Source organism: Bubalus bubalis, chromosome 11 (assembly GCF_019923935.1).
Source record: "Bubalus bubalis isolate 160015118507 breed Murrah chromosome 11, NDDB_SH_1, whole genome shotgun sequence".
Classification (NCBI taxonomy): domain Eukaryota; kingdom Metazoa; phylum Chordata; class Mammalia; order Artiodactyla; family Bovidae; genus Bubalus; species Bubalus bubalis.
Genome location: NC_059167.1, coordinates 59,913,814 through 59,937,934, shown reverse-complemented (window position 1 = coordinate 59,937,934; position 24,121 = coordinate 59,913,814). Strand labels below are relative to the sequence as shown.

The 24,121-nt window shown below is 37.1% G+C and overlaps 1 protein-coding gene across 4 annotated transcripts in view; it reads right to left on the bottom strand.

Moving 5' to 3' along the window:
• MAP4K5 (mitogen-activated protein kinase kinase kinase kinase 5) overlaps window positions 1-24,121 on the bottom strand; it is a 123,387-nt gene that overhangs the window by 47,115 nt on the left and 52,151 nt on the right. For all 4 annotated transcript variants that reach the window (XM_025295799.2, XM_025295801.2, XM_025295800.2 and 1 more), the window contains 8 exons: window positions 23,740-23,795; window positions 19,475-19,522; window positions 19,046-19,088; window positions 18,584-18,656; window positions 16,871-17,002; window positions 14,871-14,933; window positions 12,789-12,870; window positions 11,456-11,572 (listed from right to left, as the gene is read on the bottom strand). In XM_025295799.2, the coding sequence (XP_025151584.1) occupies window positions 11,456-11,572; window positions 12,789-12,870; window positions 14,871-14,933; window positions 16,871-17,002; window positions 18,584-18,656; window positions 19,046-19,088; window positions 19,475-19,522; window positions 23,740-23,795 (614 nt within the window). The remainder of the gene's footprint in view (window positions 1-11,455; window positions 11,573-12,788; window positions 12,871-14,870; window positions 14,934-16,870; window positions 17,003-18,583; window positions 18,657-19,045; window positions 19,089-19,474; window positions 19,523-23,739; window positions 23,796-24,121) is intronic.

The following is a 24,121-nucleotide window of genomic DNA, read 5'->3' as shown; positions in this document are numbered from 1 at the left end:
TTACAGAAAGGGAATGCTATCACAAGAGTCAGCTTTAAGAGTAACCTGATTAAGTATGTAAAAGGGTATGGACAGCAGAAATACAGTACGGAGAGGGATTGATTTGTAGTAAACCAAGTGAGAAAGCTTACTATCTCACCCTTTTGAATAAGCTTCTGATATTTTGAAACAATGTGTTCAGTTCAACCTCTATCTATTAAATTTCTGATGACTCACTCTCATTCACTAATGATTCAGACAATGGTCATATGTCTTTTTCTCTACTTAAAGACCCACTATCATACCAAAGGACTCAAAAGCCCAATGCGCTGGATTAGAGTTTACTGACCTTATCTCTCAAAACATTCTACTACACTTCAATGGACTCTATACTATTAAGATCATATCCTGGAATCTGTCATCAGGTCTGATATATGAATTCACATCCTACTCCAAACTTCTCATCCTTTGAGCTTACTCTCTGATTACTCCAATAATTTTTAAATATTCACACCGAATCTCAAGTCCATCAATCCATTACTTTCTCATTCTCCTTATGCATTTCTTCTATCTTCACTTTTCTTCCTATCCACTTTAGATGTAGTGGTCCATAATTTCAAGTGATCTCTTGCATATATCCTAAATTTGATTCTCACTCCCTGCCATCCTTTTCTACACTGGCATACCAAAATGACAACCCTGGAAGAATTTAACTGGTTTATATCTGGGTACCAATGACTGCTGGAGGAAAATTACACATTGAAAATTAATCTTTGCTGAGGCTTCAGTGTTACCCTCAAACATTTCTCTAGTCATTTAACCCTTCCATTCTCCTCAATGGGCTTCCCTGGTGGCTCAGCTGGTAAAGAATCCACCTGCAATGTGGGAGACCTGCGTTGGATCCTTGGGTTGGGAAGATCCCCTGGAGAAGAGAAATTAGTATTTCTTTTCTTTTTTTGTTAAGTTGAAATATTAATTAATGCACAATACTATGTTAGCTTCTGATGTACTACAGAATTTTTTGACATTTGTATACTTTAAGAAGTAATCACCATTATAAGTGTAATAACCATCTGTTTCCATATAAAATTAATGTTTTTGACCAGATGGTTTTTATGCTGTGTAAAATAACCCTAATATATATATTTATTATATAACTGGATATTTGTACATCTTAACCCCCTTCACCTATTTTGTCCACACTCAAAAGCCTCCCTTCTGGCAAACATTTGTTTCTTCTCTGTATCTGAGTCTGTTTTCATTTTATTTTGTTTTGCTTCTTCGAGTCCACATATAAGTGAGATCATGTGGTATTTGCCTTTCTCTGACTTATTTCATTAGCATAATAGCTTCTAGAGCCATCCATGGTGTCAAAAATGGGAAGATATTATTTTTAATGGGCGAGTAATATTCTGGGGCTTCCCTGGTGGCTCAGTGGTAAAGAATCCACCTGCAAATGCAGGAGATGTGGATTTGATCTCTGGGTTGGGAAGATCCCCTGGAGAAGCAAAGTGAAAGTTGCTCAGTTGTGTCCAACTCTTTACAGATTCTATACAGTCCATGGAATTCTCCAGGCCAGAATACTGAAGTGGGTAGCCATTTCCCTCTCCAAGGGATCTTCCCAACCCAGGGATCAAACCCAGGTCTTCCATAATGCATGTAGATTCTTTACTCTCTGAGCCACCAGGGAAACTCTGGAGAAGTAAATGGCACCAATCGAGTATTCTTGCCTGGGAAATCCTATAGACAGAAGAGCCTGATGGGATACAGTCCATGGGGTTGCAAAAGAGTTGGATACAACTTAGTGACTAAACAGCAACAACAAAGTAATATTCCACTGAATATGTATATATCCTTTTTATCCATTAGTTCATCAGTGGACACTGAGGTTGCTTCCATACGCTGGCCTTTTCTCTTTTTTTCTTCTGGGATCCCTAGAATGTGAATGTTAGTATACTTGATATTGTTTCAAAGGTCTCTTAAACCACCCTCATTAAAAAAAAAACCTCTCTTCTCTTTTTCCTCTTCAGCTTAGTAGTTTACTGATCTAGTAGATTTGGTTATATGGAACAGATCAGTAAACTAGAAGACTGAATAGTGGAAATCACCTAAGCTGAAGAGGAAAAAGAGAACAGAGGTTTTTTTTAAATGAGGGTGGTTTAAGAGACCTTTGAAACAATATCAAGTATACTAACATTCACATTCTAGGGATCCCAGAAGAAAAAAAGAGAAAAGGCCAGCGTATGGAAGCAACCTCAGTGTCCACTGATGGACTAATGGATAAAAAGGATATATACATATTCAGTGGAATATTACTTTGTTGTTGCTGTTTAGTCACTAAGTTGTCCCTAAGAGCGCAGGCGGCTGCGATGGCACACAGAGCGCGGCCGCGAGGAGCTACCCCACGTCCGAGGTCAGGGGCAGAAGCCGGGAGGACCCCATGCCCGAGGGGCAGCAGCCGCGAGGAGCTACCCCACGTCCGGGGTCAGGGGCAGAAGCCGGGAGGACCCCATGCCCGAGGGGCAGCAGCCGCGAGGAGCTACCCCACGTCCGGGGTCAGGGGCAGAAGCCGGGAGGACCCCATGCCCGAGGGGCAGCAGCCAAGAGGAGTTACCCCACGACTGAGGTCAGGGGCAGAAGCCGGGAGGACCCCATGCCCGAGGGGCAGCAGCCAAGAGGAGTTACCCCACGACCGAGGTCAGGGGCAGCGGCTGAGAGCGCCAGGCTGCGACAGCGCAGGAACAACCGAGAGGAGCTACCCTACGTCCGAGGTCAGGGGAGGTGGCCGGGGGGGAGAAACCCCACCTCCAAGGAGTGGTGGCTGCGCGGGCGCAGGAGGGCCTAGAGAAGCTATTCCATGTCAAGGTCAGAGGGGCGGCGGTGAGGAGATCCCCTCATCAAAGGTAAGGAGTAGCGGCTGCGCTTTGCTGGAGCAGCCGTGAAGAGACACCCCACGTCCAAGGTAAGAGAAACCCAAGTAAGAGGGTAGGTGTTGCAAGAGGGCATCAGAGGGCAGACACACTGAAACCATAATCACAGAAAACTAGTCAATCTAATCACACTAGGACCACAGCCTTGTCTAACTCAATAAAAGTAAGCCATGCCCATGAGGCCACCCAAGACGGGCAGGTCATGGTGGAGAGGTCGGACAGAATGTGGTCCATTGGAGAAGGGAATGGCAAACGACTTCAGTATTCTTGCCTTGAGAATCCCATGAAGTGTATGAAAAGGCAAAATGATAGGATACTGAAAGAGGAACTCCCCAGGTCAGTAGGTGCCCAATATGCTACTGGAGATCAGTGGAGAAGTAACTCCAGAAAGAATGAAGGGATGGAGCCAAAGCAAAAACAATACCCAGTTGTGGACGTGACTGGTGATAGAAGCAAGGTCCAATGTTGTAAAGAGCAATATTGCATAGGAACCTGGAATGTCAGGTCCATGAATCAAGGCAAATTGGAAATGGTCAAACAGGAGATGGCAAGAGTGAACGTCAACATTCTAGGAATCAGTGAACTAAAATGGACTGGAATGGGTGAATTTCACTCAGATGACCATTATATCTACTACTGCGGGCAGGAATCCCTTAGAAGAAATGGAGTGGCCATCATGGTCAACAAAAGAGTCCAAAATGCAGTACTTGTATGCAATCTCAAAAACGACAGAATCATCTCTGTTCGTTTCCAAGGCAAACCATCAATATCACAGTAATCCAAGTCTATGCCCCAACCAGTAACACTGAAGAAGCTGAACGGTTCTATGAAGACCTACAAGACCTTTTAGAACACCCAAAAAAGATGTGCTTTTCATTATAGGGGACTGGAATCCAAAAGTAGCAAGTCAAAAAACACCTGGAGTAACAGGCAAATTTGGGCCTTGGAATACAGAATGAAGCAGAGCAAAGGCTAATAGAGTTTTGCCAAGAGAATGCACTGGTCATAGCAAACACCTTCTTCCAACAACACGAGAGAAGACTCTACATCTACTCATGGACATCACCAGATGGTCAACACCGAAATCAGATTGATTATATTCTTTGGAGCCAAAGATGGAGAAGCTCTACATAGTCAACAAAAACAAGACCAGGAGCTGACTGTGGCTCAGATCATGAACTCCTTATTGCCAAATTCAGACTTAAATTGAAGAAAGAATGGAAAACCACTAGACCATTCAGGTATGACCTAAATCAAATTCCTTATGATTATACAGTGGAAACGAGAAATAGATTTAAGGGACTAGATCTGATAGACAGAGTGCCTGATGAACTATGGTCGGAGGTTTGTGACACTGTACAGGAGACAGGGATTAAGACCATCCCCATGGAAAAGAGATGCAAAAAAGCAAAATGGCTGTCTGGGTAGGCCTTACAAATAGCTGTGAAAAGAAGAGAAGTGAAAAGCAAAGGAAAAAAGGAAAGATATAAGCATCTGAATGCAGAATTCCAAAGAATAGCAAGAAGAGATAAGAAAGCCTTCTTCAGTGATCAATGCAAAGAAATAGAGGAAAACAACAGAATGGGAAAGACTAGAGATCTCTTCAAGAAAACTAGAGATACCAAGGGAACATTTCACGCAAAGATGGGCTCGATAAAGGACAGAAATGCTATGGACCTAACAGAAGCAGAAGATATTAAGAAGAGATGGCAAGAATACACAGAAGAACTGTACAAAAAATATATTCACGACCAAGATAATCACGATGGTGTGATCACTGACCCAGAGCCAGACATCCTGGAATGTGAAGTCAAGTGGGCCTTAGAAAGCATCACTATGAACAAAGCTAGTGGAGGTGATGGAATTCCAGTTGAGCTATTTCAAATCCTGAAAGATGATGCTGTGAAAGTGCTGCACTCAATATGCCAGCAAATTTGGAAAACTCAGCAGTGGCCACAGGACTGGAAAAGGTCAGTTTTCATTCCAATCCCAAAGAAAGGCAATGCCAAAGAATGCTCAAACTACCACACAACTGCACTCATCTCACATGCTAGTAAAGTAATGCTCAAAATTCTCCAAGCCAGGCTTCAGCAATATGTGAACCGTGAACTTCCTAATGTTCAAGCTGGTTTTAGAAAAGGCAGAAGAACCAGCGATCCAATTGCCAACATCCACTGGATCATGGAAAAAGCAAGACAGTTCCAGAAAAACATTTATTTCTGCTTTATTGACTATGCCAAAGCCTTTGACTGTGTGGATCACAATAAACTGTGGAAAATTCTGAAAGAGATGGGAATACCAGACCACCTGATCTGCCTCTGAGAAACCTATATGCAGGTCAAGAAGCAACAGTTAGAACTGGACATGGAACAACAGCCTGGTTCCAAATAGGAAAAGGAGTATGTCAAGGCTATATATTGTCACCCTGCTTATTTAACTTCTAGGCAGAATACATCATGAGAAATGCTGGGCTGGAAGACGCACAAGCTGGAATCAAGATTGCCGGGAGAAATATCAATAACCTCAGATATGCAGATGACACCACCCTTATGGCAGAAAGTGAAGAGGAACTCAAAAGCCTCTTGATGAAAGTGAAAGTGGAGACTGAAAAAGTTGGCTTAAAGCTCAACATTCAGAAAACGAAGATCATGGCATCTGGTCCCAACACTTCATGGGAAATAGATGGGGAAACAGTGGAAACAGTGTCAGACTGAATTTTTTTGGGCTCCAAAATCACTACAGATGGTGACTGCAGCCATGAAATTAAAAGATGCTTACTCCTTGGAAGGAAAGTTATGACCAACCTAGATAGCATATTCAAAAGCAGAGACATTGCTTTGCCAACAAAGGTCTGTCTAGTCAAAGCTATGGATTTTCCTGTGGTCATGTATGGATGTGAGAGTTGGACTGTGAAGAATGCTGAGCGCTGAAGAATTGATGCTTTTGAACTGGTGTGGAGAAGACTCTTGGGAGTCCCTTGGACTGCAAGGAGATCCAACCAGTCTATTCTGAAGGAGATCAGCACTGGGATTTCTTTGGAAGGAATGATGCTAAAGCTGAAACTCCAGTACTTTGGCCACCTCATGCGAAGAGTTGACTCGTTGGAAAAGACTCTGATGCTGGGAGGGATTGGGGGCAGGAGGAGAAGGGGATGACAGAGGATGAGATGGCTGGATGGCATCACTGACTCGATGGACGTGAGTTTGAGTGAACTCCGGGAGTTGGTGATGGACAGGGAGGCCTGGCGTGCTGCGACTCATGGGGTCCCAAAGAGTCGGACAAGACTGAGCGACTGAACTGAACTGAATTGATTGTATTCTTCAGCTCTATTTGGTTCCCGTTTATATTTCTAATTCTTTGTTAACATTCTTACTATGTTCTTCCATCTCTCTCTTGCGTTCATTGAGTATCTTTATGATTATTACCTGAAACTCTTTAACAGGCAGATTGTGTCTCTTTTCTTTGTTTAATTCTTCTCATGAGGTTGTCTTGTTCCTTTGTTTGGACCATAGTCCTCTGTTTCTATTTGCCTAGTTCTCTGTATTTATTTCTAAGTATTAAGTAGATTGGCTATGTTTCTTGAATTTGGGAGGAGTGGCATTAGGTAAGAGTTATCTTATGCAACCCAGCAGCACACCCCTCTGGACAGCAGCACTCTATACTCTAAGCATGCCCTGTATATGGCCTGTTTGGGCCCTTCTATTGTGGCAAGGCTGACCACTGGGCGTGCTGGTAGGTAGGCCTGGCCCCTGGCCCAGTCAGCTGCTATGACCTTCCTGGGGCAGGGTCCCAGAGCTTGTGCTACTCTACTGATGGCAGGGCCAGGTTCAAGAGTGGCTAGCTATGGAGACAGGGAAGCTGGGGGTTGGCGCCAGTCTGCCAGTGGGTGGGTAAGCCTCCAGCACTAGTAGGGTAGAGGGAGGGCTCCACAGTGATGCCTGTCAGCATCAGTGTCCTAGTGGTAGAAAAAACTCCTCCATTCAGCTGTCGCCAGCATCTGTATCTTCAGGGGGACTACTAGTTGTCTCCTGCCACTCTAAGAGGTTCTCCAAGATCTGCAGGTGGGTTCCTTTCAAATTACCGACTCTGTGCATGTGAGATTTTAATCACGCCCTATAAGAGCAGAGTCTGTTTCCTACAGTCCTCTAGTTCTCCTGCACACAAGTCCTTTGAAGGATGACCTTCAAAGCCAGATTTTTAGGGGGCCCATCTTCCCTGTGCAGGACACCCCAGATGGGGAGCCCAATATAGGTTTTGGATGCTTCACTCCTCGGGGAGAATTCTGCAAATGTAATTATCCTCCTGTTTGTGGGCTGCCTATCGAGGGAGGTGGGTCTTGACTATATTATGTCTCTGCCTCTCCTACCCATCTCACTGTGGTTCATTTTTCGTATCTTCAGTTGTAGAAAATCTTTTATGCTCGTCTTCAGGCCATTGTCATAGATACTTGCAATTGGTGTGCCCACCGGAGGAGGGGAGCTCAAGGATGGGAGGAAGTAAGCTCAAGGTCTTCCTACTCCACTCTCTAGACAACACTTCCCAAGAAAGCCTTTCAAGAAGTGTTTCTTCAAGATTAAGTCCTTCATTATAATCGAGATCTAACTTTCTCCTTCCTTTTCAGGGACTGTGCCTATTCGTCTTGCTTCTCTAGATTCTTCTATCTCTAACCATTGGATCCTTTTCATAAAGATTCTGTTTAAACTTTTTTAGCCCCACATAAAAAACAATAAATCAATAGCCAAAAAACAGAGAGGCAGAAGACAGGTAGGAGAAATATCAATAACCTCAGATATACAGATGACACCACTCTTATGGCAAAAAGTGAGGAAGAACTAAAGAGCCTCTTGATGAAAGTGAAAGAGGAGAGTGGAAATGTTGGCTTAAAGCTCAACATTCAGAAAACTAAGATCATGGCATCCGCTCCCATCACTTCATGGCAAATAGATGGAGAAACAGTGGAAACAGTGTCAGACTTAATTTTTGGGGGCTCCAAAATCACTGCAGATGGTAACTGCAGTCATGAAATGAAAAGATGCTCACTGCTTGGAAGGAAAGTTATGACCAACCTAGACAGCATAACAAAAAGCAGAGACATTGTCAACAAAGGTCCGTCTAGTCAAGGGTACGGTTTTTCCAGTGGTCATGTATGGATGTGAGAGTTGGACTATAAAGAAAGCTGAGCACCAAAGAATTGATGCTTTTGGACTGTGGTATTGGAGAAGAATACCTACCTCCAATACCTGGTATTGGAGAAGAGTCCCTTGGACTGCAAGGAGATCCAACCAGTCCATCCTAAAGGAAATTGGCCCTGAATATTCACTGGAAGGACTGAGGTTGAAGCTGAAACACCAACCCTTTGGCCACCTGATGTGAAGAACTGACTCGTTTGAAAAGACCCTGATGCTGGGAAAGATTGAAAGTGGGAGGAGAAGGGGATGACAGAGGATGAGATGGTTGGATGGCATCACCGACTCAATGGACATGAGTTTGAGTGAACTCCAGGAGTTGGTAATGGACAGGGAGGCCTGGCGTGCTGCAGTCCATGCTGTTGCAAAGTGTCGGACATGACTGAGCAACTGAACTGAACTGAGAAGACAGACAAATCCACCATCAACTCATTTTCTTTTATCCACTGCTCTATCTTACTCTCCTCTTTCACAACTAAATTTCATAAATAAATTTATCTTTCAAACCACTCCAATCTGGCTTCACCTCTAGTATTTTTAAATTATCCTTTTAAAGTAGTCAAACATACCTAATTCCAAAGATTTCTTTAATGTAACTTCTAGGCAGTATTCTTTCTGAAACTTTCCTTCTGTCTCTTAATGCTCTTTATTATTCCTTTGCCATTTCTCTTAGGATACTAGATTTTTTAATTTAAGGGAGAAATCTCAGGAAGCTATCCTAGGCCTTTTTCCCACTTGGAAATCTGTGCAATATAAAAATTACCATATATAAAACTGAACTCACCTTTCTTCCCAAATTTGATCTTACTCTAGTATTTCAATCTCAACAAGTGGCACTTTTATATCTATTCAGCTGTTCAAGTAAAAATTTGGGAGTAATCCTTTTATCAGGCTCCACCCTCAAGTCTACATTTGGTCACCACTCTCTCATGTAATTCTTGAATTACTTCACTTTTTTCCATCCTTGCCCTACCATCCTACTATAAAACATCAGTATCTCTATCCTGGATAACTTCAAAAGTCTCTTATGAGGACCTGAGGAATGAAACCATCAGTCTAAAGTCAGAGATCTTAAAAAAAAAAAAACGCATATCTGATTATATCACTCCCTTACCCTTTAATGGCTTCTATTGCCCTTAGATTAAAGCTGTCATTTTTTTTACTTGAAATATCTAGTTTATAATCTCATCTCCCACCAAATTTCTTCCTTTTTCTCTGCTCTAACAGACTAACTTTTCTTTAGTTCCTAAAGCATACCATGTTCTCTTATCAAGGCTTTCAAACATGCTATTATTCCTTCTGTTCAGAACACTTCTGATCAGTCTCTTAATTACTATCTCTGTATTTAATCCTTCAGGTTTTCAGCTTACACACTGCTTCCACAATGAGTCCTTTCCTGTCTCAAAAATATGCCTGCATATCACCCTGTATTTCCATTCCATAACAGTTATTACACTTATAAACTGTTTGCTGGTAATTTCTAAATTTCCATGGAGACCATTCTGTAAGCTCTTTGAAGACAGGGATTATGTCAATGTCATCCACTGTTATTTCTTCAATTGCCTGGAACAAGGTTTTGCATTTCAAGGACTAAACAGCATTGTGATATCATTACAATTCCAAAGTAAGAGTAGATTTAGGAAACCTGGCAAAATATTGTGTGGAATGAAAGTGGAGTTTGGTTGTTTTCATAACCAGTAAAACATTACTTGGGGAATCAAGTAATATGTTATATTTAAGCAAAACAATTTTGATTTTTAAGAGATTAAATTCATTAATTATTACAAGTCTGTGAACGATGGTTTAAATTTTAAAATATCTTTATGACTGGGTTATTTAATATTTTCAATTAAAGTTCATTTAACATTCAATAAAATATTTACAGGGTACCTTACTACATGACAAAATTATGTTATATACTAGAAAATGACTGGTTGGTAAGGAGTGTTTAATGACTATTTCTATTTACATAAAAAGTACATATATAAAAGTGACGGTATATTAACTAAAAGTAGGTTCTAAAGTTGGTTTGCCTGAATCCAAATCCTGGTTCCACTACTTGCTAGGCATATGATCTTGGGGAAATGAAATTACTTGTATTCTTTCTTCTTTTCTTATTTGTAAAATGGGGATAGTAATAGTACCTATTGCAAAGGACTGTTCTGAGTATTAGATGAGTTAACATGGAAATTATTTAGCCTAATACTTGGTGCATAAAGACTACCCAATGACTGTTAGTAGTTATCACGATACTTAATAATTTAAAACTTAAGTTCATGAAGTAGAAGATTTCCTTCAGTTAGTAACAACACATAAAGCTTAGTTCTATAGTCTTACCAGAATTGAAGGTAGAGGTATAAAGGGAAATAAAAGCATAAGAAAGAATGAAGAGACAGAAATAAAACAGAATATAAAAGGAGAAAAAGATACTGGTAAATAAATACATTTGTATTATATATAGAGAGGCATAAACCTGACAATGGGCAGAAGTCCCTCATTCCTGATTTAGAAGTTGTGTTGTTAAATATAATATATTCAAATAATTCTACAATATTTTCAGAGAAGAAAGCATAGTTATGAATAGCTCTATATGTAATTATATAAGAAATAATAATTTTTAATACTTATTGGAAAACATCTTCTATGGGAACTTCAGCTTAATTTAAAAAAATTATTTGTATCCTGTTAATGATCTGTATTGGAGAAGGAAATGGCAACCCACTCCAGTATTCTTGCCTGAAAAGTCCCATGGACAGAGGAACCTGGTGGGCTACAGTTCATGGGGTTGCAAAAGTCAGAAATGACTGAGTGACTAAACTACCAACAATCATCTGTAAACAGAGAAACTAAAAAAATGACCACATGGATTTCTAAGGAGTCTCTTTAGTGAAAAATAATACGGTACAAGTGCTCTGGCTAAATTTTCATTCTCTTAGTCCAAAGCAATACTCCTAGAACCTGTATTTCCATGGAAATAGATGTCCTTTTTCTTTAGAGAAGATCAAACTCTCACTACAGAAGCTGAGGTCTAAAGAGAAGAGAAAACACTTGTGGATTTCTGGGAAGATAAAGGCACAGATCTGATTCTAATTGTACCTACCGCTTAATAACCTTAAGCAAACCAACTAAGTAAAAAAAATGATATCGTGCAAGGAAGAATCATAATCTTAGTTCCTTCCCAGAACTAGGATTAAGAGAAGTTATCAATTGGTAATTATATGCAGGACAAGTAAAGTCTTCATTGCTAATTGATCTGTCACTAAATCTATTTTAACTAACTTAAAAGAGTGAATTAAAAAACAAACTCTAAGGCCACATTAAACATTTATTTTCAATTATTAGATTGCAAACATTCTTTACCTCAAAGTCATCATCGTCTCCTTCAGTGTAATGTGTGTGGTTGTCTGGATTATTCACTTTGTCCAACAGTTCAACTGCCAGGGCCCTAGAGAGACCTGGCTGCCCTACAAATGTATGCTAAATAAAAACAAAACAAAACTTCATGAGTATGCATTTATATCTATGGCTTATAGAAACTGTTATTTGTTCTTTTCCATTTAGTAACTATCAGAGATAAGCATATGGAAGCCTACCAGTGCTAATAGAGAATGTATTATAAAAATATTAATGAGAATCCATAATTAAATATTATAACGCTAAAGAACTATTGTGAGGTTAAGTTTATAATATGAATAATTTCTCTATGTAAAGTTAACTAATCTATATTAGGCTGCCAAATTACAACCTTGGCTATAACAATGACATTTATTACCCATGTCATTATGCACATGCAAATAAATATTGTGGTACAGTCCATATCACAATAAGAAAAAAACATGTATAGTCTATGCTTACATATATTTAATTCAATAAAATTATGTTAGTATAGAAAGACATAATTTTTATAACATTTAAACAAAGTTTTCTTAGATTGTTATAATCAACTTTTCCTAATATAAAAGTATTTTATAAACACATACACAGGAGCATTCTATAAATTTACATAAGAAACCAAAACAGAGAAAATCAATTAGTTTTAGATGAAAGCAACATTTTAGAGTTTTCTCCAAGGCTGCTGCTGCTGCTGCTGTGTCACTTCAGTCGTGTCTGACTCTGTGTTGACCCCATAGACGGCAGCCCACCAGGCTCCCCCGTCCCTGGGATTCACCAGGCAAGAACACTGGAGTGGGTTGCCATTTCCTTCTCCAATGCATGGAAGTGAAAAGTGAAAGTGAAGTCGCTCAGTTGTGTCTGACTCCTAGCGACCCCATGGACTGCAGCCTACCAGGCTCCTCCGTCCATGGGTTTCTCCAGGCAAGAGTACTGGAGTGGGGTGCCATTGCCTTCTCCGTTCTCCAAGGCAGGGGTGGGCAAACTACAGACCATGGGCAAAATCTGGTGCACTGCCTCCTTCTGTGAATAAAATTTTATTGGGTATTAAAGCCATACCCTTCTTGGCTGCTTGGCTATGGCTGCTTTTGTGCTACCGTGGCAAAACTGAGGTGACACAACAGACTATATGTCTCACAAAGCTTATAATACACACTATCTGGCTCTTTACATAATGCTTGCCTACCCCTGCTGTAAGAGATCACTAAGACTTTTATATTAAAAACCTAAATGCTGTTGTTCTAGTGATATGCCTAACTAATGCATGACTATAGAAAATACTCCTATAAATTCAATGACTTACAGTCAGAAGTCTTTCAGCAGTTGGTCTTTTTTTGGGGTTTTTGGTTAGTGCTATTTTGACAAAATTATGGAATGTTGATGACCTTCAAATAAAAAGAGACATGTACAAATATATTTCACTAATATTAGTTCTTTTGTGTTACTAAACAAAATTAACTTACAAGCAGTTAGAAAGACTAAAACATATGATTTTTTTCTTAGGCCTCTTAGCTCTATGTAAATCAAAAAACTACACCCAAAACAGTATTTCCTTGGAAAATATACCAGATTCAGCTGTTAAGTAAAATACAATTAGTGAACAGAATACTAATATATATAACCTCTAAAAATGTACACTAAAAGCTAGAAATGGGTAGGTGTGCCATCTATAAGGTTAATAACCTTGTGTTATAACCACTTAGGACTCAAAATGACCTTTTCTCACTGCTTAATTTATATGATATATAAATGTTTTGCTACACGCAAATTGTTAGGTGGCATCAAGGTAGGGTGGGTAATTAAACAGACTGTTTATACCTTTAAAAAGTCACTGAATTTCTTAGGAACAAGGGAAAAGAAGAGGGAGTGATCTTAGTAACCAACAGTTTTCCTGCCACCTGTATTGATGAAATGGGGAAAAGAAGATATATAGGAATCTGGGAATTCCCTGCCAGTACAGTACAGTGGCTAGGACTTGGCACTTTCATTGCCATGGGCCTTGATTTGGTCCCTGGTGGGGGAACTAAGATCCTGCAAGTTGTGTGGCATGGACAAAAAATGAACTAATAAAAAATTAATTACTTAATTAAAGGAACTGCATTTTGATTATGAATTACTGACAAAGAGAGGTATTGTACCATTGCCAAGATTCCACGGGAGGAAAGACTGGGCAAGAACCAAAAAGAATAACCTTAGTCATTACCAATGACAGTAATGACAAAGCAGTTCTCTTTAGGGAAATCAAATCCCTACATAACATTGGTAGTTTGTGGTCCTCGTATCATGGAGTGAGAAAGTACCTAAGACTGGCAAAGGTACTTCAATGGTAATAACTGTTCTGGAATCTCACTATGAATGTAGCTATTTTAGCTAACAGTCATTCATCCTTGAATGAATATTCAGTCATTCCTGCCATAAAGTCCTCCAGTTCTAGTTGCTTAGGAACTTAGGCTTACAAGGAACAAGAGAAAACAAAACAAAACAGTGTCAATACAAAGGAATACAGCTAGCAGTAGGATATAAACTCCTTAACTTCTACAGTGTGATTTGCCTTTCATTCCTGGTACTATCCCCAGAATGGCCTGGCTCCTAAATAATACTATGCACAGGCAGGCCAATGAAGCATTTAAAAAGTAGTTTAGAACTTGTTTTGGGGACAGGCCTTTTAGAATCTGAAAGAAAATATGGATTGTCCCTCCACAAGAAAATGAATACACATAAATAATTCCAGGGGCTCATATATCTCCTGAGATTTCCCAAGAGATCCATGTATAACAGATAAAGAATCACTAAATTTAAGAACTTGGAAACTTTAATTTGTACAATAAGTTTCTCTTATTAAATGTATGGGAAGATATTACCAGAAGAATAATTTTCAATGTTTATCATCTAATTGAAGACATCCTTATGGACTATAAGAATTGGCAAGTTGTTTTACTTTGTATGAGAAAACATTAGGATGCAAATGAGTAATAACTGTTTGAATGTTAGGGAAAATAGGTAGAGAAAAGCCAGTGATGACTGACTTTAAGTGTCACTGTATCTGGGAAACTGTGTCCTATTACTTCTCATGAAAGTCAACATGTAATTACTGGAAGTAAAGGAATACAGGCAAAATGAGTCTCCAAAATCTTACTGTATTCATTTTAAATCATTTCCTCACTACATCTCCTATTCAAGCTGCCAAAGCAGTACATTATAATGGAATACTGACCAGGAAATAAACCTAGATCCTTGCCATAGCTCTGCAAGTAAATTAGATATGTAACTTTAGGGAAACTGTTTAATGCTCTGAGCTTCAGCTTTAGCATCTTTAAAATAAGGGAATTAAACTTCTGTCTCTTTCAGCCATAAAATTCTATAAATCTACATATCTATAACTCACCATTTTGTTTTGTCCTTTAGTTTTGGAGGTTGAAAATTACTTTTTGACATTAAGAAGAGGGCCCTGGAATAAAAATTTCAGTTAAAGAGCAATACAAAACACTTCTATTATTACATACAATAATCAGAATCAATTCTGCAATGAATTTATGCAAGATTATTACATATGTAGGTACTCAAGATTTAACTGATATGGAATATGGAAATTAATGTTTTATATTTTGGATACCTTACAGAAAATTTCTCCTGGCTCTAGAGAAGATATTTAAATTTCCAATAAGCTCTTACTCACAAGGCAAAGCAACTAAACATTTGAGAAGGTTTTTTCTATCGTACTGTTACATATATAACTAGTATTATATCTTAAGCACAAGTCTATGTAATTGTGCATCATTGTGTTAACACACGGAGATGATATATTACTCTAACATTAGGTTGTATGTTTAGCCTCTACTATTATTTTGGGTGAATAGGCAAATTATATCCACTTCTTTGTCTGTTTCCCCTTTTGAATGAAACAGAAATCAACCTGCAAGAGGACCTTCCTTCTCCACGAATTAACCTTTGACCAATCTTTTTAATGGACTGTGGGGGTAGAAGACTGAAGGATTTTAAAAGGAAGTTTTACTTCAGTATTTCCTACAAAACTCCAATGTTTTCAAGCAAACTCCTTAGTCTTTTTTTATTAAATACCAAAGATCTTTTCTTTTTAAAAATCAAATGATTCATATATAAAAGAAAATTGAAGAGAAAAAAGTCTATATTCCTCTCACCCTAAGACATTATTTTAAATCTTCTGCTTTTCTTTTCAGTCTTTACCTAAATATTAACCAATTACTAAATTATTATAATAGGTAACATTATGTTCTGCTTTTTTCCCTGATAATCAATTTCCCATGCTGCTCTGGTTTATACATATGTATTAGCTGCCCTTATGACTGCACATTTAGATTTCCCCCCTGCAAGCCTGAAGCAGATTCTTAGACTTTTCCTGAATTATTTCCTAAGTATAATTTTCACAAGTGTAGAATCAATGCAACATGTGTACTGTTCATAACAAATAACATCCAAATTATTTTCCTAAAGGTCTGTACTTATCAGCATTCCAGCTAAAAGCAGGTATCTTTTAACTTATATATCTTTTTTGGGGGGTTGTTGTTATTAGTTTTTTAATTGGAGGCTAATTACAATAATGTGGTGGTTTTTGCCATACATTCACATGAATCAGCCATGGGTGTACATGTGTTCCCCATCCTGAACTAACTTATATATCTTTAGGTACTTGTGAGGTTAAATAGTTTTCCATGTTTCTCTAGTATCTGATACTTGCTCATAAACAATTTATCTTTTGCTCTTAGAGTCTTTGAATGAGTTACCTATGTAATAAATATCAATAATATTATATGTTGGGAGAATACTTTCCCCTATTCTGCTGATTTTCTTTTTAACCTTTACTATTTACATTAAAAATTTTAAATTTGACCCAATTTATCTTTTCCTTCAAAATATTAAAAACCCCTTCATAGTCTCTCAAATATTTTTTCTAAGATAATATACTCTAAAATATAAATGATTTAGTAAGCATCTACCTCTTCATCATTCCTAGACAAAGTATAAAGAAACAAAATCAAATGAGAACAGAAATTAAAACCTCATCTACATTCTATCATTTGTTTATAGTTCTACTTAGGACAAAAAAAGAAATGTTTTTAATCAATGGAAGATTAAAAAAAAAAGACTTAAAACTTTTAAAATGATAACTGCTATATCCTAGTATGTTTATTAAAGGAAATCTGTTTTAAGGAAAAGTTTCAGACAGACTCTATGCTGTGTTAGAAAAAGCAACAGATCAGGTTTTAGACGAGATTATTCCTAAGTCTCTCAGAATACTTTTATTATTTCAATATACTTTTAAATGAGCTTGGAATACCCAAGTTGTTCGTACTTCACTCTCCCTGAAGACCTTACTACTAACTGCATAATTGTAAATACTGAGAACACCTCATGGGATGAAGATCAAACATAGGTGGTTGAAGTTCTCCAAGTTCGATTGCTGTTATTCCTACTGCCCAGATATCACAGAGTTGGTTGTAGCCACCATTCTTTTCTACTGCTGCAACTTCCGGGGCCATCCTAGAAGGAATCAATAAATATAACATTTTTGTTTTTAAAAAATTATATGAAATTTGTTCTTTTGTTATATTCACTAGACTTCTTGGAGGGAAAGAGGCTTAGAGGCATTTACTAGAAAAGAAGAAACTTTACTATTAACAGAAAAAAACTTAGTAGATACAGGGCCATAGGCAGTTTGCTATCTGTCTCCGATAAGTACAGAAACTGAAACTAAGTATTCTTATCCAGATAAATGGCCATTTTTTTTAGCAATTTATTTTAAATTTATTTTATAAAAGTATTAGTCTGTGGTGGACAAAATATGAAAAAAATAAATAAAGTCATTCATCACAGTTTGAGAGGGTCTAGAAAGTATTTGGAAAATAAACCTGAGAGACAGAGGCTAGATAATGAATGGTCTACTGATTATATGAGAAAGATTCGACTTTACTGTGAAAATGGAAAATTTAATTATGATATAAAACTCATGGCAACATGAAGGATGGTGTGAGAGGAAGTGAAATCAGAATCAGGCAGATGAATTAGAAGACTATCTGAAAAATACAAGGGGAAAAAAAAAGGACTTTTCAAAGGCAGTGGTAGGGAGGATAGAATCAAGGGGCTGACTGAAGAGACTGAGTATAAAATACCTGTGGATACTGAAGTAGTGCTATCACCAGACAACTGTTGAAAATATACAGGACTGAGGGTCAACTGAGTAGCTGAGTTGGAGTTATCTGTTTGGGAGCTGCTGTGCATACTTAATCGCTCAGTCGTGTACAACTCTTTGAGACCTCATGGACAGTAGCCTGCCAGGTTCCTCTGTCCATGGGGTTTCTCCAGGCAAGAAGACTGGAGTGGTTTGCCATGACCACCTCCAGGAATCTTCACAACCCAAGGACTGAACCCAGGTCTCCTGCACTGCAGGCAGATTCTTTACCATCTGAGCCACCAGTCAGTGGTATATGAAAATGGCATCTAAAGTTATAAAGCATAGATGATATTACTCAGGATTTTTGGGTGTTTATTATTTTTAAATTAATTTATATTTATACTGAATATTCACAAGGTAGAAGTCACTTTTATGTGCACTTAGGTACAGAAACATATGACACAGTGTCTCTCAACTTAAGTGTGTATAAGGATATAATGAAAGTAGTGTTTTAGAAAGATTATTTTGTCAGTAATTGGAAGGATGTAGTAGAAGCAGGAGGGCTGGTAAAAACTAATGGTAGGATAGGATGCATGAATTTTAACAACACACAAATGAAATCCTAGATTAAAACAGATGCAATATCAAAAGAAAAGGTAATAAAATGACACAAGATTATAACACAATTTTCTTTTGAAAATCTCCCACCTATAAGACCTCCAAACACAGCATCTCAGGGACAGCAGGAATTATTGGCACTTTAACACAGGAAATGCTGGACAAGGAAAATGAGTATCAAAGTTCTGTAACCCATCAGATCTATGATAGTGTCAAGGAACCTGAATGTCTCCAGGCTTCAGTCAAGTACAAATTGTATTACTAAGCATCAATGTTGTTCACTCATCTTAAAGAGATGAAATGGACAAAATTCAATCATAATAATATCTTACCAATAAGGGGTGCCAATGAAAGATTTTCTCTTTGCAATAGTAGCTGTTATTTTTGCAGCTACACCAAAGTCAGCTGGTAGGGTAAAAACAGAACAGAAAATTTTAGTTTTCAATAAAATCACCAACATTTCTAAATTTCATCCTCAGAGACATCATTATTAATAATTCAGATAGCAATACTTAGCGAAATGTATATAAATTGAATATAAATATAAATTGAATACCTAAATCCCTTCCTGTTTAGTTCAAAACATAATCATTATAAGAAAATAACTTATTGGCACTTTATCAGAATGAAAACAGACTTTATTAAGAACAAAGTTATTAAAAAACTTTTCATTACAAGTAACTTAAGTTGGGAAAAAACCAAACCCCTGGATTCCTTTTATTCTAACACAACTAGGTTAGTATTTCAGTGCTGTTTTTCTGGAAAATAATTTTTAGGAATTTGAAATAACATACCTAATTTTACATCACCATGATCTGTCAATAAAATATTTGCACCCTAAAGAAAAAATACAAATGCTATTAAATTAGTATCATAAAATTCCTTTCAATAAAATAATCAACTTAAAGTTTATTATTATTATGTTTTTTGATGTACAGTCAATTTACAATGTTGTACCAATCTCTGCTATACAGCAAAGTGACTGAATAATACACATACATTTTTTAAGAATACTCTTTTCCATTATGGTTTATCAAAAATTCACTGTACTATATAGTAGGACCTATTGTTTATCCACCATATATGTAAGAGTTTACACCTGCGAATCCCAAACTTCCAGTCCTTCCTCCCCCCAACCACCTTGCCCTTGGAAACCACAAATCTGTTCCCTGTGACTGTGAGTCTTAAACATACTGAGTTTAAATTAAGTTAAACAGACTTACTTTGATATCTCTATGCATTTTGCCTTTAGTATGCAAATAGGCAAGACCCTGAAGTTTAAAAAAAAAAAGTATATATTAGCAAAACTGCAAACTTCACACCTAAATTTCTACTTAAATTTTTATTGAATAAGAAAAACCAGAATGTCCTTTTTTTGAGGGGAAAAAACCTAGATGTGTTTCTTTTTACTAATAAATGTTTACTCAATTTTAAGATTTTTGAATTCATTTTCTGATAAAAACAAGAAATAGTTTACTGTAACATCATCACCACAATCAAGATAATGAACATATTCATCACTCCCAAAAGCTACTCCCATATATATACACGGATATACTTTGTCGCTATAGATAATTTTAAAAGTTTCTAGAGTTTTATATAAATGGAATCATACAGAATATTCTTTTATCTTCTTTAATTCACAATATTAATTTGACATTCCTTGTTAGTGTGTTATCAATATTTCATTTTTTTATTACTGACCATTGCACCATACAGTTATTACAGAATTTATTTATTCACCTGTTGATAGATATTTGGGTTATGAGTTGTTTCCAGATTTTGATTATTATATAGAAACCCACTCTAAAGATTTATGTCAAGTATTTGTATGATTTTTCCCTCTTGGATAAATAACTTAGATATGACTGGGTCATATGGTGGTACAAGTTTAAATTTCTAGGCAACTGCCAAATGGTTTTCCAAAGCAGCTGTACAATTTTGCATTGAAACTAGCTGTGTATGAGAGTTCCAATTAACTCACATACTCACCAACTTTATGAGGGTCAGTCTTTTTAATTTTAGCCATTCTAACTGGTGTGTAGTGATATCTCATTGTGGTTTTAATTCACATTTTTCTAATAACTAATGATATTGAGCATATTTCTCATATCCTTATTTGCCATCTATACAGCTTTTGGTGAAACATCTGTTCAAATCTTTTGTCCATTTGTTTAATTTGTGCTTTTCCTATTACTTATTTAGTTTTGAGTTCTTTATATACTCTAGAGACAAGCCCTTTATCAGATTTATACTTTGCAAATACCTTTTTTGTCTTTTTATTCTCTTAATAGTATGTCTTGAAAAGCAGAAGTTTTAAATTTTAACAAAGTCAAATTTGTCAAATTTTTCTTTTATGGATCATGATTTTTATGTCTGAAAAGGCTTTTATTAACTCAAGACTGCAAAATTTTCTTCTATGTTTTCTTCTATAAGTTCTAGTTTGAGGTTTTATATTTAGACCTAAGTGATTAGTGTTCATTTTTACATATGTCACAAAATGTTGTTCAAAGTTCATGTGTTTGACTTGGGTTCAATCCCTGGGTTGGAAAGATCCCCTGGAGGAGGGCATGGCAACCACTCCAGTATTCTTGCCTGCAGAATCCCCATGGACAGACAGAAGAGCCTGGTAGGCTACAGTCTGTAGGGTCACAAAGAGGCAGACATGACTGAGTGACTAAGCACAGTTCAATTATTCCATAATCATTTACTGGAAAACCTATCCCTTCTCTTTTGAATCATCTCTTCACCTTTGTCGGGGAAGGCAATGGCACCCCACTCCAGTACTCTTGCCTGGAAAATCCCATGGACGGGGGGGCCTGGTAGGCTGAAGTCCATGGGGTTGCGAAGAGTTGGACATGACTGAGCGACTTCACTTTCACTTCACACTTTCATGCATTGGAGAAGGAAATGGCAACCCACTCCATTGTTCTTGCCTGGAGAATCCCAGGGACGGGGGAGCCTGGTGGGCAGCCGTCTATGGGGTCGCACAGAGTCAGACACGACTGAAGCGCCTCAGCAGCAGCAGCAGCTTCACCTTTGTCAAAAAGTAGCCATATATGTGTGGAATTATTTCTAGTTTTTCTAGACTTCTATAATCTTTTGGCATAATCTACTCCTATGCCAGTGCTTACTACTATGTTTCATTTAGTGTAGTTTTATAGGTTTTGAAATTGCTACTGTTGGTCCTCAAATTTTTTTGTTCTTTTCCACAGTTGTTTTGACTATTCCAGGTCCTTTGTGTTTCTGTAGGAATTTTAGAATCAGTTCATCAATTTCTACAGTGAAAAAAAAAAGCCTCCTTTGATTTTGATTGCAATTGCATTGAATCTATAGTCAGTTTGGGAAGAAATGGTATCTTAATTGCACTGAAATGTTCTGACCCATGAATACAAGAATACTACAGAAGGCAAAGTTCTCAGTTTATGTAGGTCTTCTTTAACGTCTCTAAGTCATTTTATAGTTTTTAGTATACAGGTGTTTATGCTTCTTTGTTATATATATCCCAAAGAACGTAATATTTTAGTTATTATAAATTGTATTGTTGCTAGCCTATGGAAACCCAACTGATTCTGTATATTGATCTTGAACCCTGCAACCTCCCTATTCACACTCATTAGTTCTACTGGCTACTTTGTAGACTCTATTCCATTTTCTACAAAGATGTAGTTATGCAGTCTGTGAACAGAGACAGCTTGAATTCTTACTTTCTAGTCCAGGTGTCTTTTATTTCACTGCTTTTGCTTTTTGTCCTGTGCAAATGTCTAGAATCTGTTAAAAAGAAGTGGTGAGAGCAGACATCTTTGCCTTGTTTGACTGACACTGGTGGGAAAGCACCTAGTCTTTATCATTAAGTATGATTTATTTGTAGGTTTTTCATAGGTGCTCTTTATCAGGCTGAGTTAGTTCCTTTCTATTCGAAGTAGGCTAAAAATTTTTATCAGAAATGAGCACTGGGTTTAGCTAATGCTTTTTCTGTGTCTAGATGATCCCATGGTTTTGCTTCTTTTTGTTTGCTAATGTAATCACTTACTTGAAATGATTTTGAATGTTAAATCAACACTGCCTTCTATGATAAACCCTACTTGTATATGATGTATTATCTTTTTATATATTGTTGGATTACCTAAACCATGCCTTTTTATCCAGTCACCTGTCAACAGACACTAGGTGAGGAAGTTTGTCAGCATAACACAGTTTTAAAATTCAAACTAGTATCTTGGAAGTCATCCCTTCCACAGTCTCATTTTATACTTGGGGACTAAAACCACAGACGAGATAATGGTCATATACCAGGGCCAGAACGGAAATGCAAATTTCTGTTTTGCTTTCTACTTCCATTTAGTACTCTGTCCATTACTTAAAGAAGCAAGAAACTTTGGAAATTAAAATATTAACAACAGTAATCTGTCAACAATTCTCTGCTATGAGTGCATGATTAGCGTTTTATGTGAATACAAAAAAGCAGATTTTTAATGTGACTGTTATAGAAATGTATCTAAATTATTTATATATATAAATTTACTTTCATATATCTAACAATAAAATTTTAAAGCATGTGGAAACCAACTCTTTCAGAAATGACTAGAGCTTTCCCTTAATTTAGGTTAAATTCCCAATTTCTAAAATATGGAAGGATACATAAGGAATATCAATTTCTCTTCTAAACAAACTACACAATCCAGGAAATGTAGAGACAGAAGCATCAATTAATAAGTATCAGTTGTGAACTGAAAAAATAAATAACACAACCACTACTACTTCATCCTGCTTCCTAACTTAGATGCCTTAAAGCATGTGAACAAAATTAGCTGCTAATTTTTTCAATGAGTAATCTTTCAAGGAACTAAAAAAATAAACTGAAAGAAAAACTGTATACTCTGTATACCTACTGAAGACTCATAACCTATTTTAACATACTAAAAGCTCTCACAGGGTCTGAAATAAAGAAGGAAAGAAATCTCTACTTAATACAATGTTTACTGAGCTTATAAAAAGGGATGCTGATATTAATAATATCTATTAATATCACATAGATCAAAGGTTTTCAGATAACATTCTGGGTTATTGCCATGAAACTTTATTCTCATTTTGGGAGAAATGGTAAAAGACCTCATGTCTTATGCAAAAAGATTCCTTTTGTGGCCATAAAACTCGAAGGGAAAGCTTGGACTTGTTATAATTGAGAGGTCTGATGATTCATTCATGAAAACCAATTCATACCTATGACTTTCCTTAGCTTTGCAGCAATTGAGGGACAAGTACTACAAAGCAGAACACCAAACAACACCCCTGTGTATACTACTATTTGCTTAAATGAATTTCTGGGACTCGTTCACAAAAGAAATAACGAGGCTTACAGAATTACAGTATGAGAGGTTAACAGAAAAAGTTGGTTTACTCTTTCTCTTTTGGGCAGATCACCATTTTACTGTTTTCAACTGTGAAACTAGAACTGCATTTCTATCTACATAAGCAAATATAGTACCTGTAAAGTTTCTCTGCATACATAGGCTATTTGCAGTTCTGATAATGGTCCTGTAACTAGAAATTAAAAAAGAGATCACATCATTATACATTTGAACACAACAGACTAAAAACACTTTAACAATGACAAGCAATTATAAAACTTCTCTCTCTCTCTCTCTCTCTCTCTCTCTCTCTCTCTATATATATATATATATATATCACTGGGTGACTTAGAATCAGGAAACAAAAAAAAGTAAAGTAGAAAAATTTTCAATGCAATTTAAAAATGGAAGATTTGCTTCATAACGACTTTGGTCAGTGAAACTATTAAGCCCCTGTTATGAGCAAAGCACAGTACCAGATATCACAAGATGTTCTATACAAAGCAATGGACATGATCT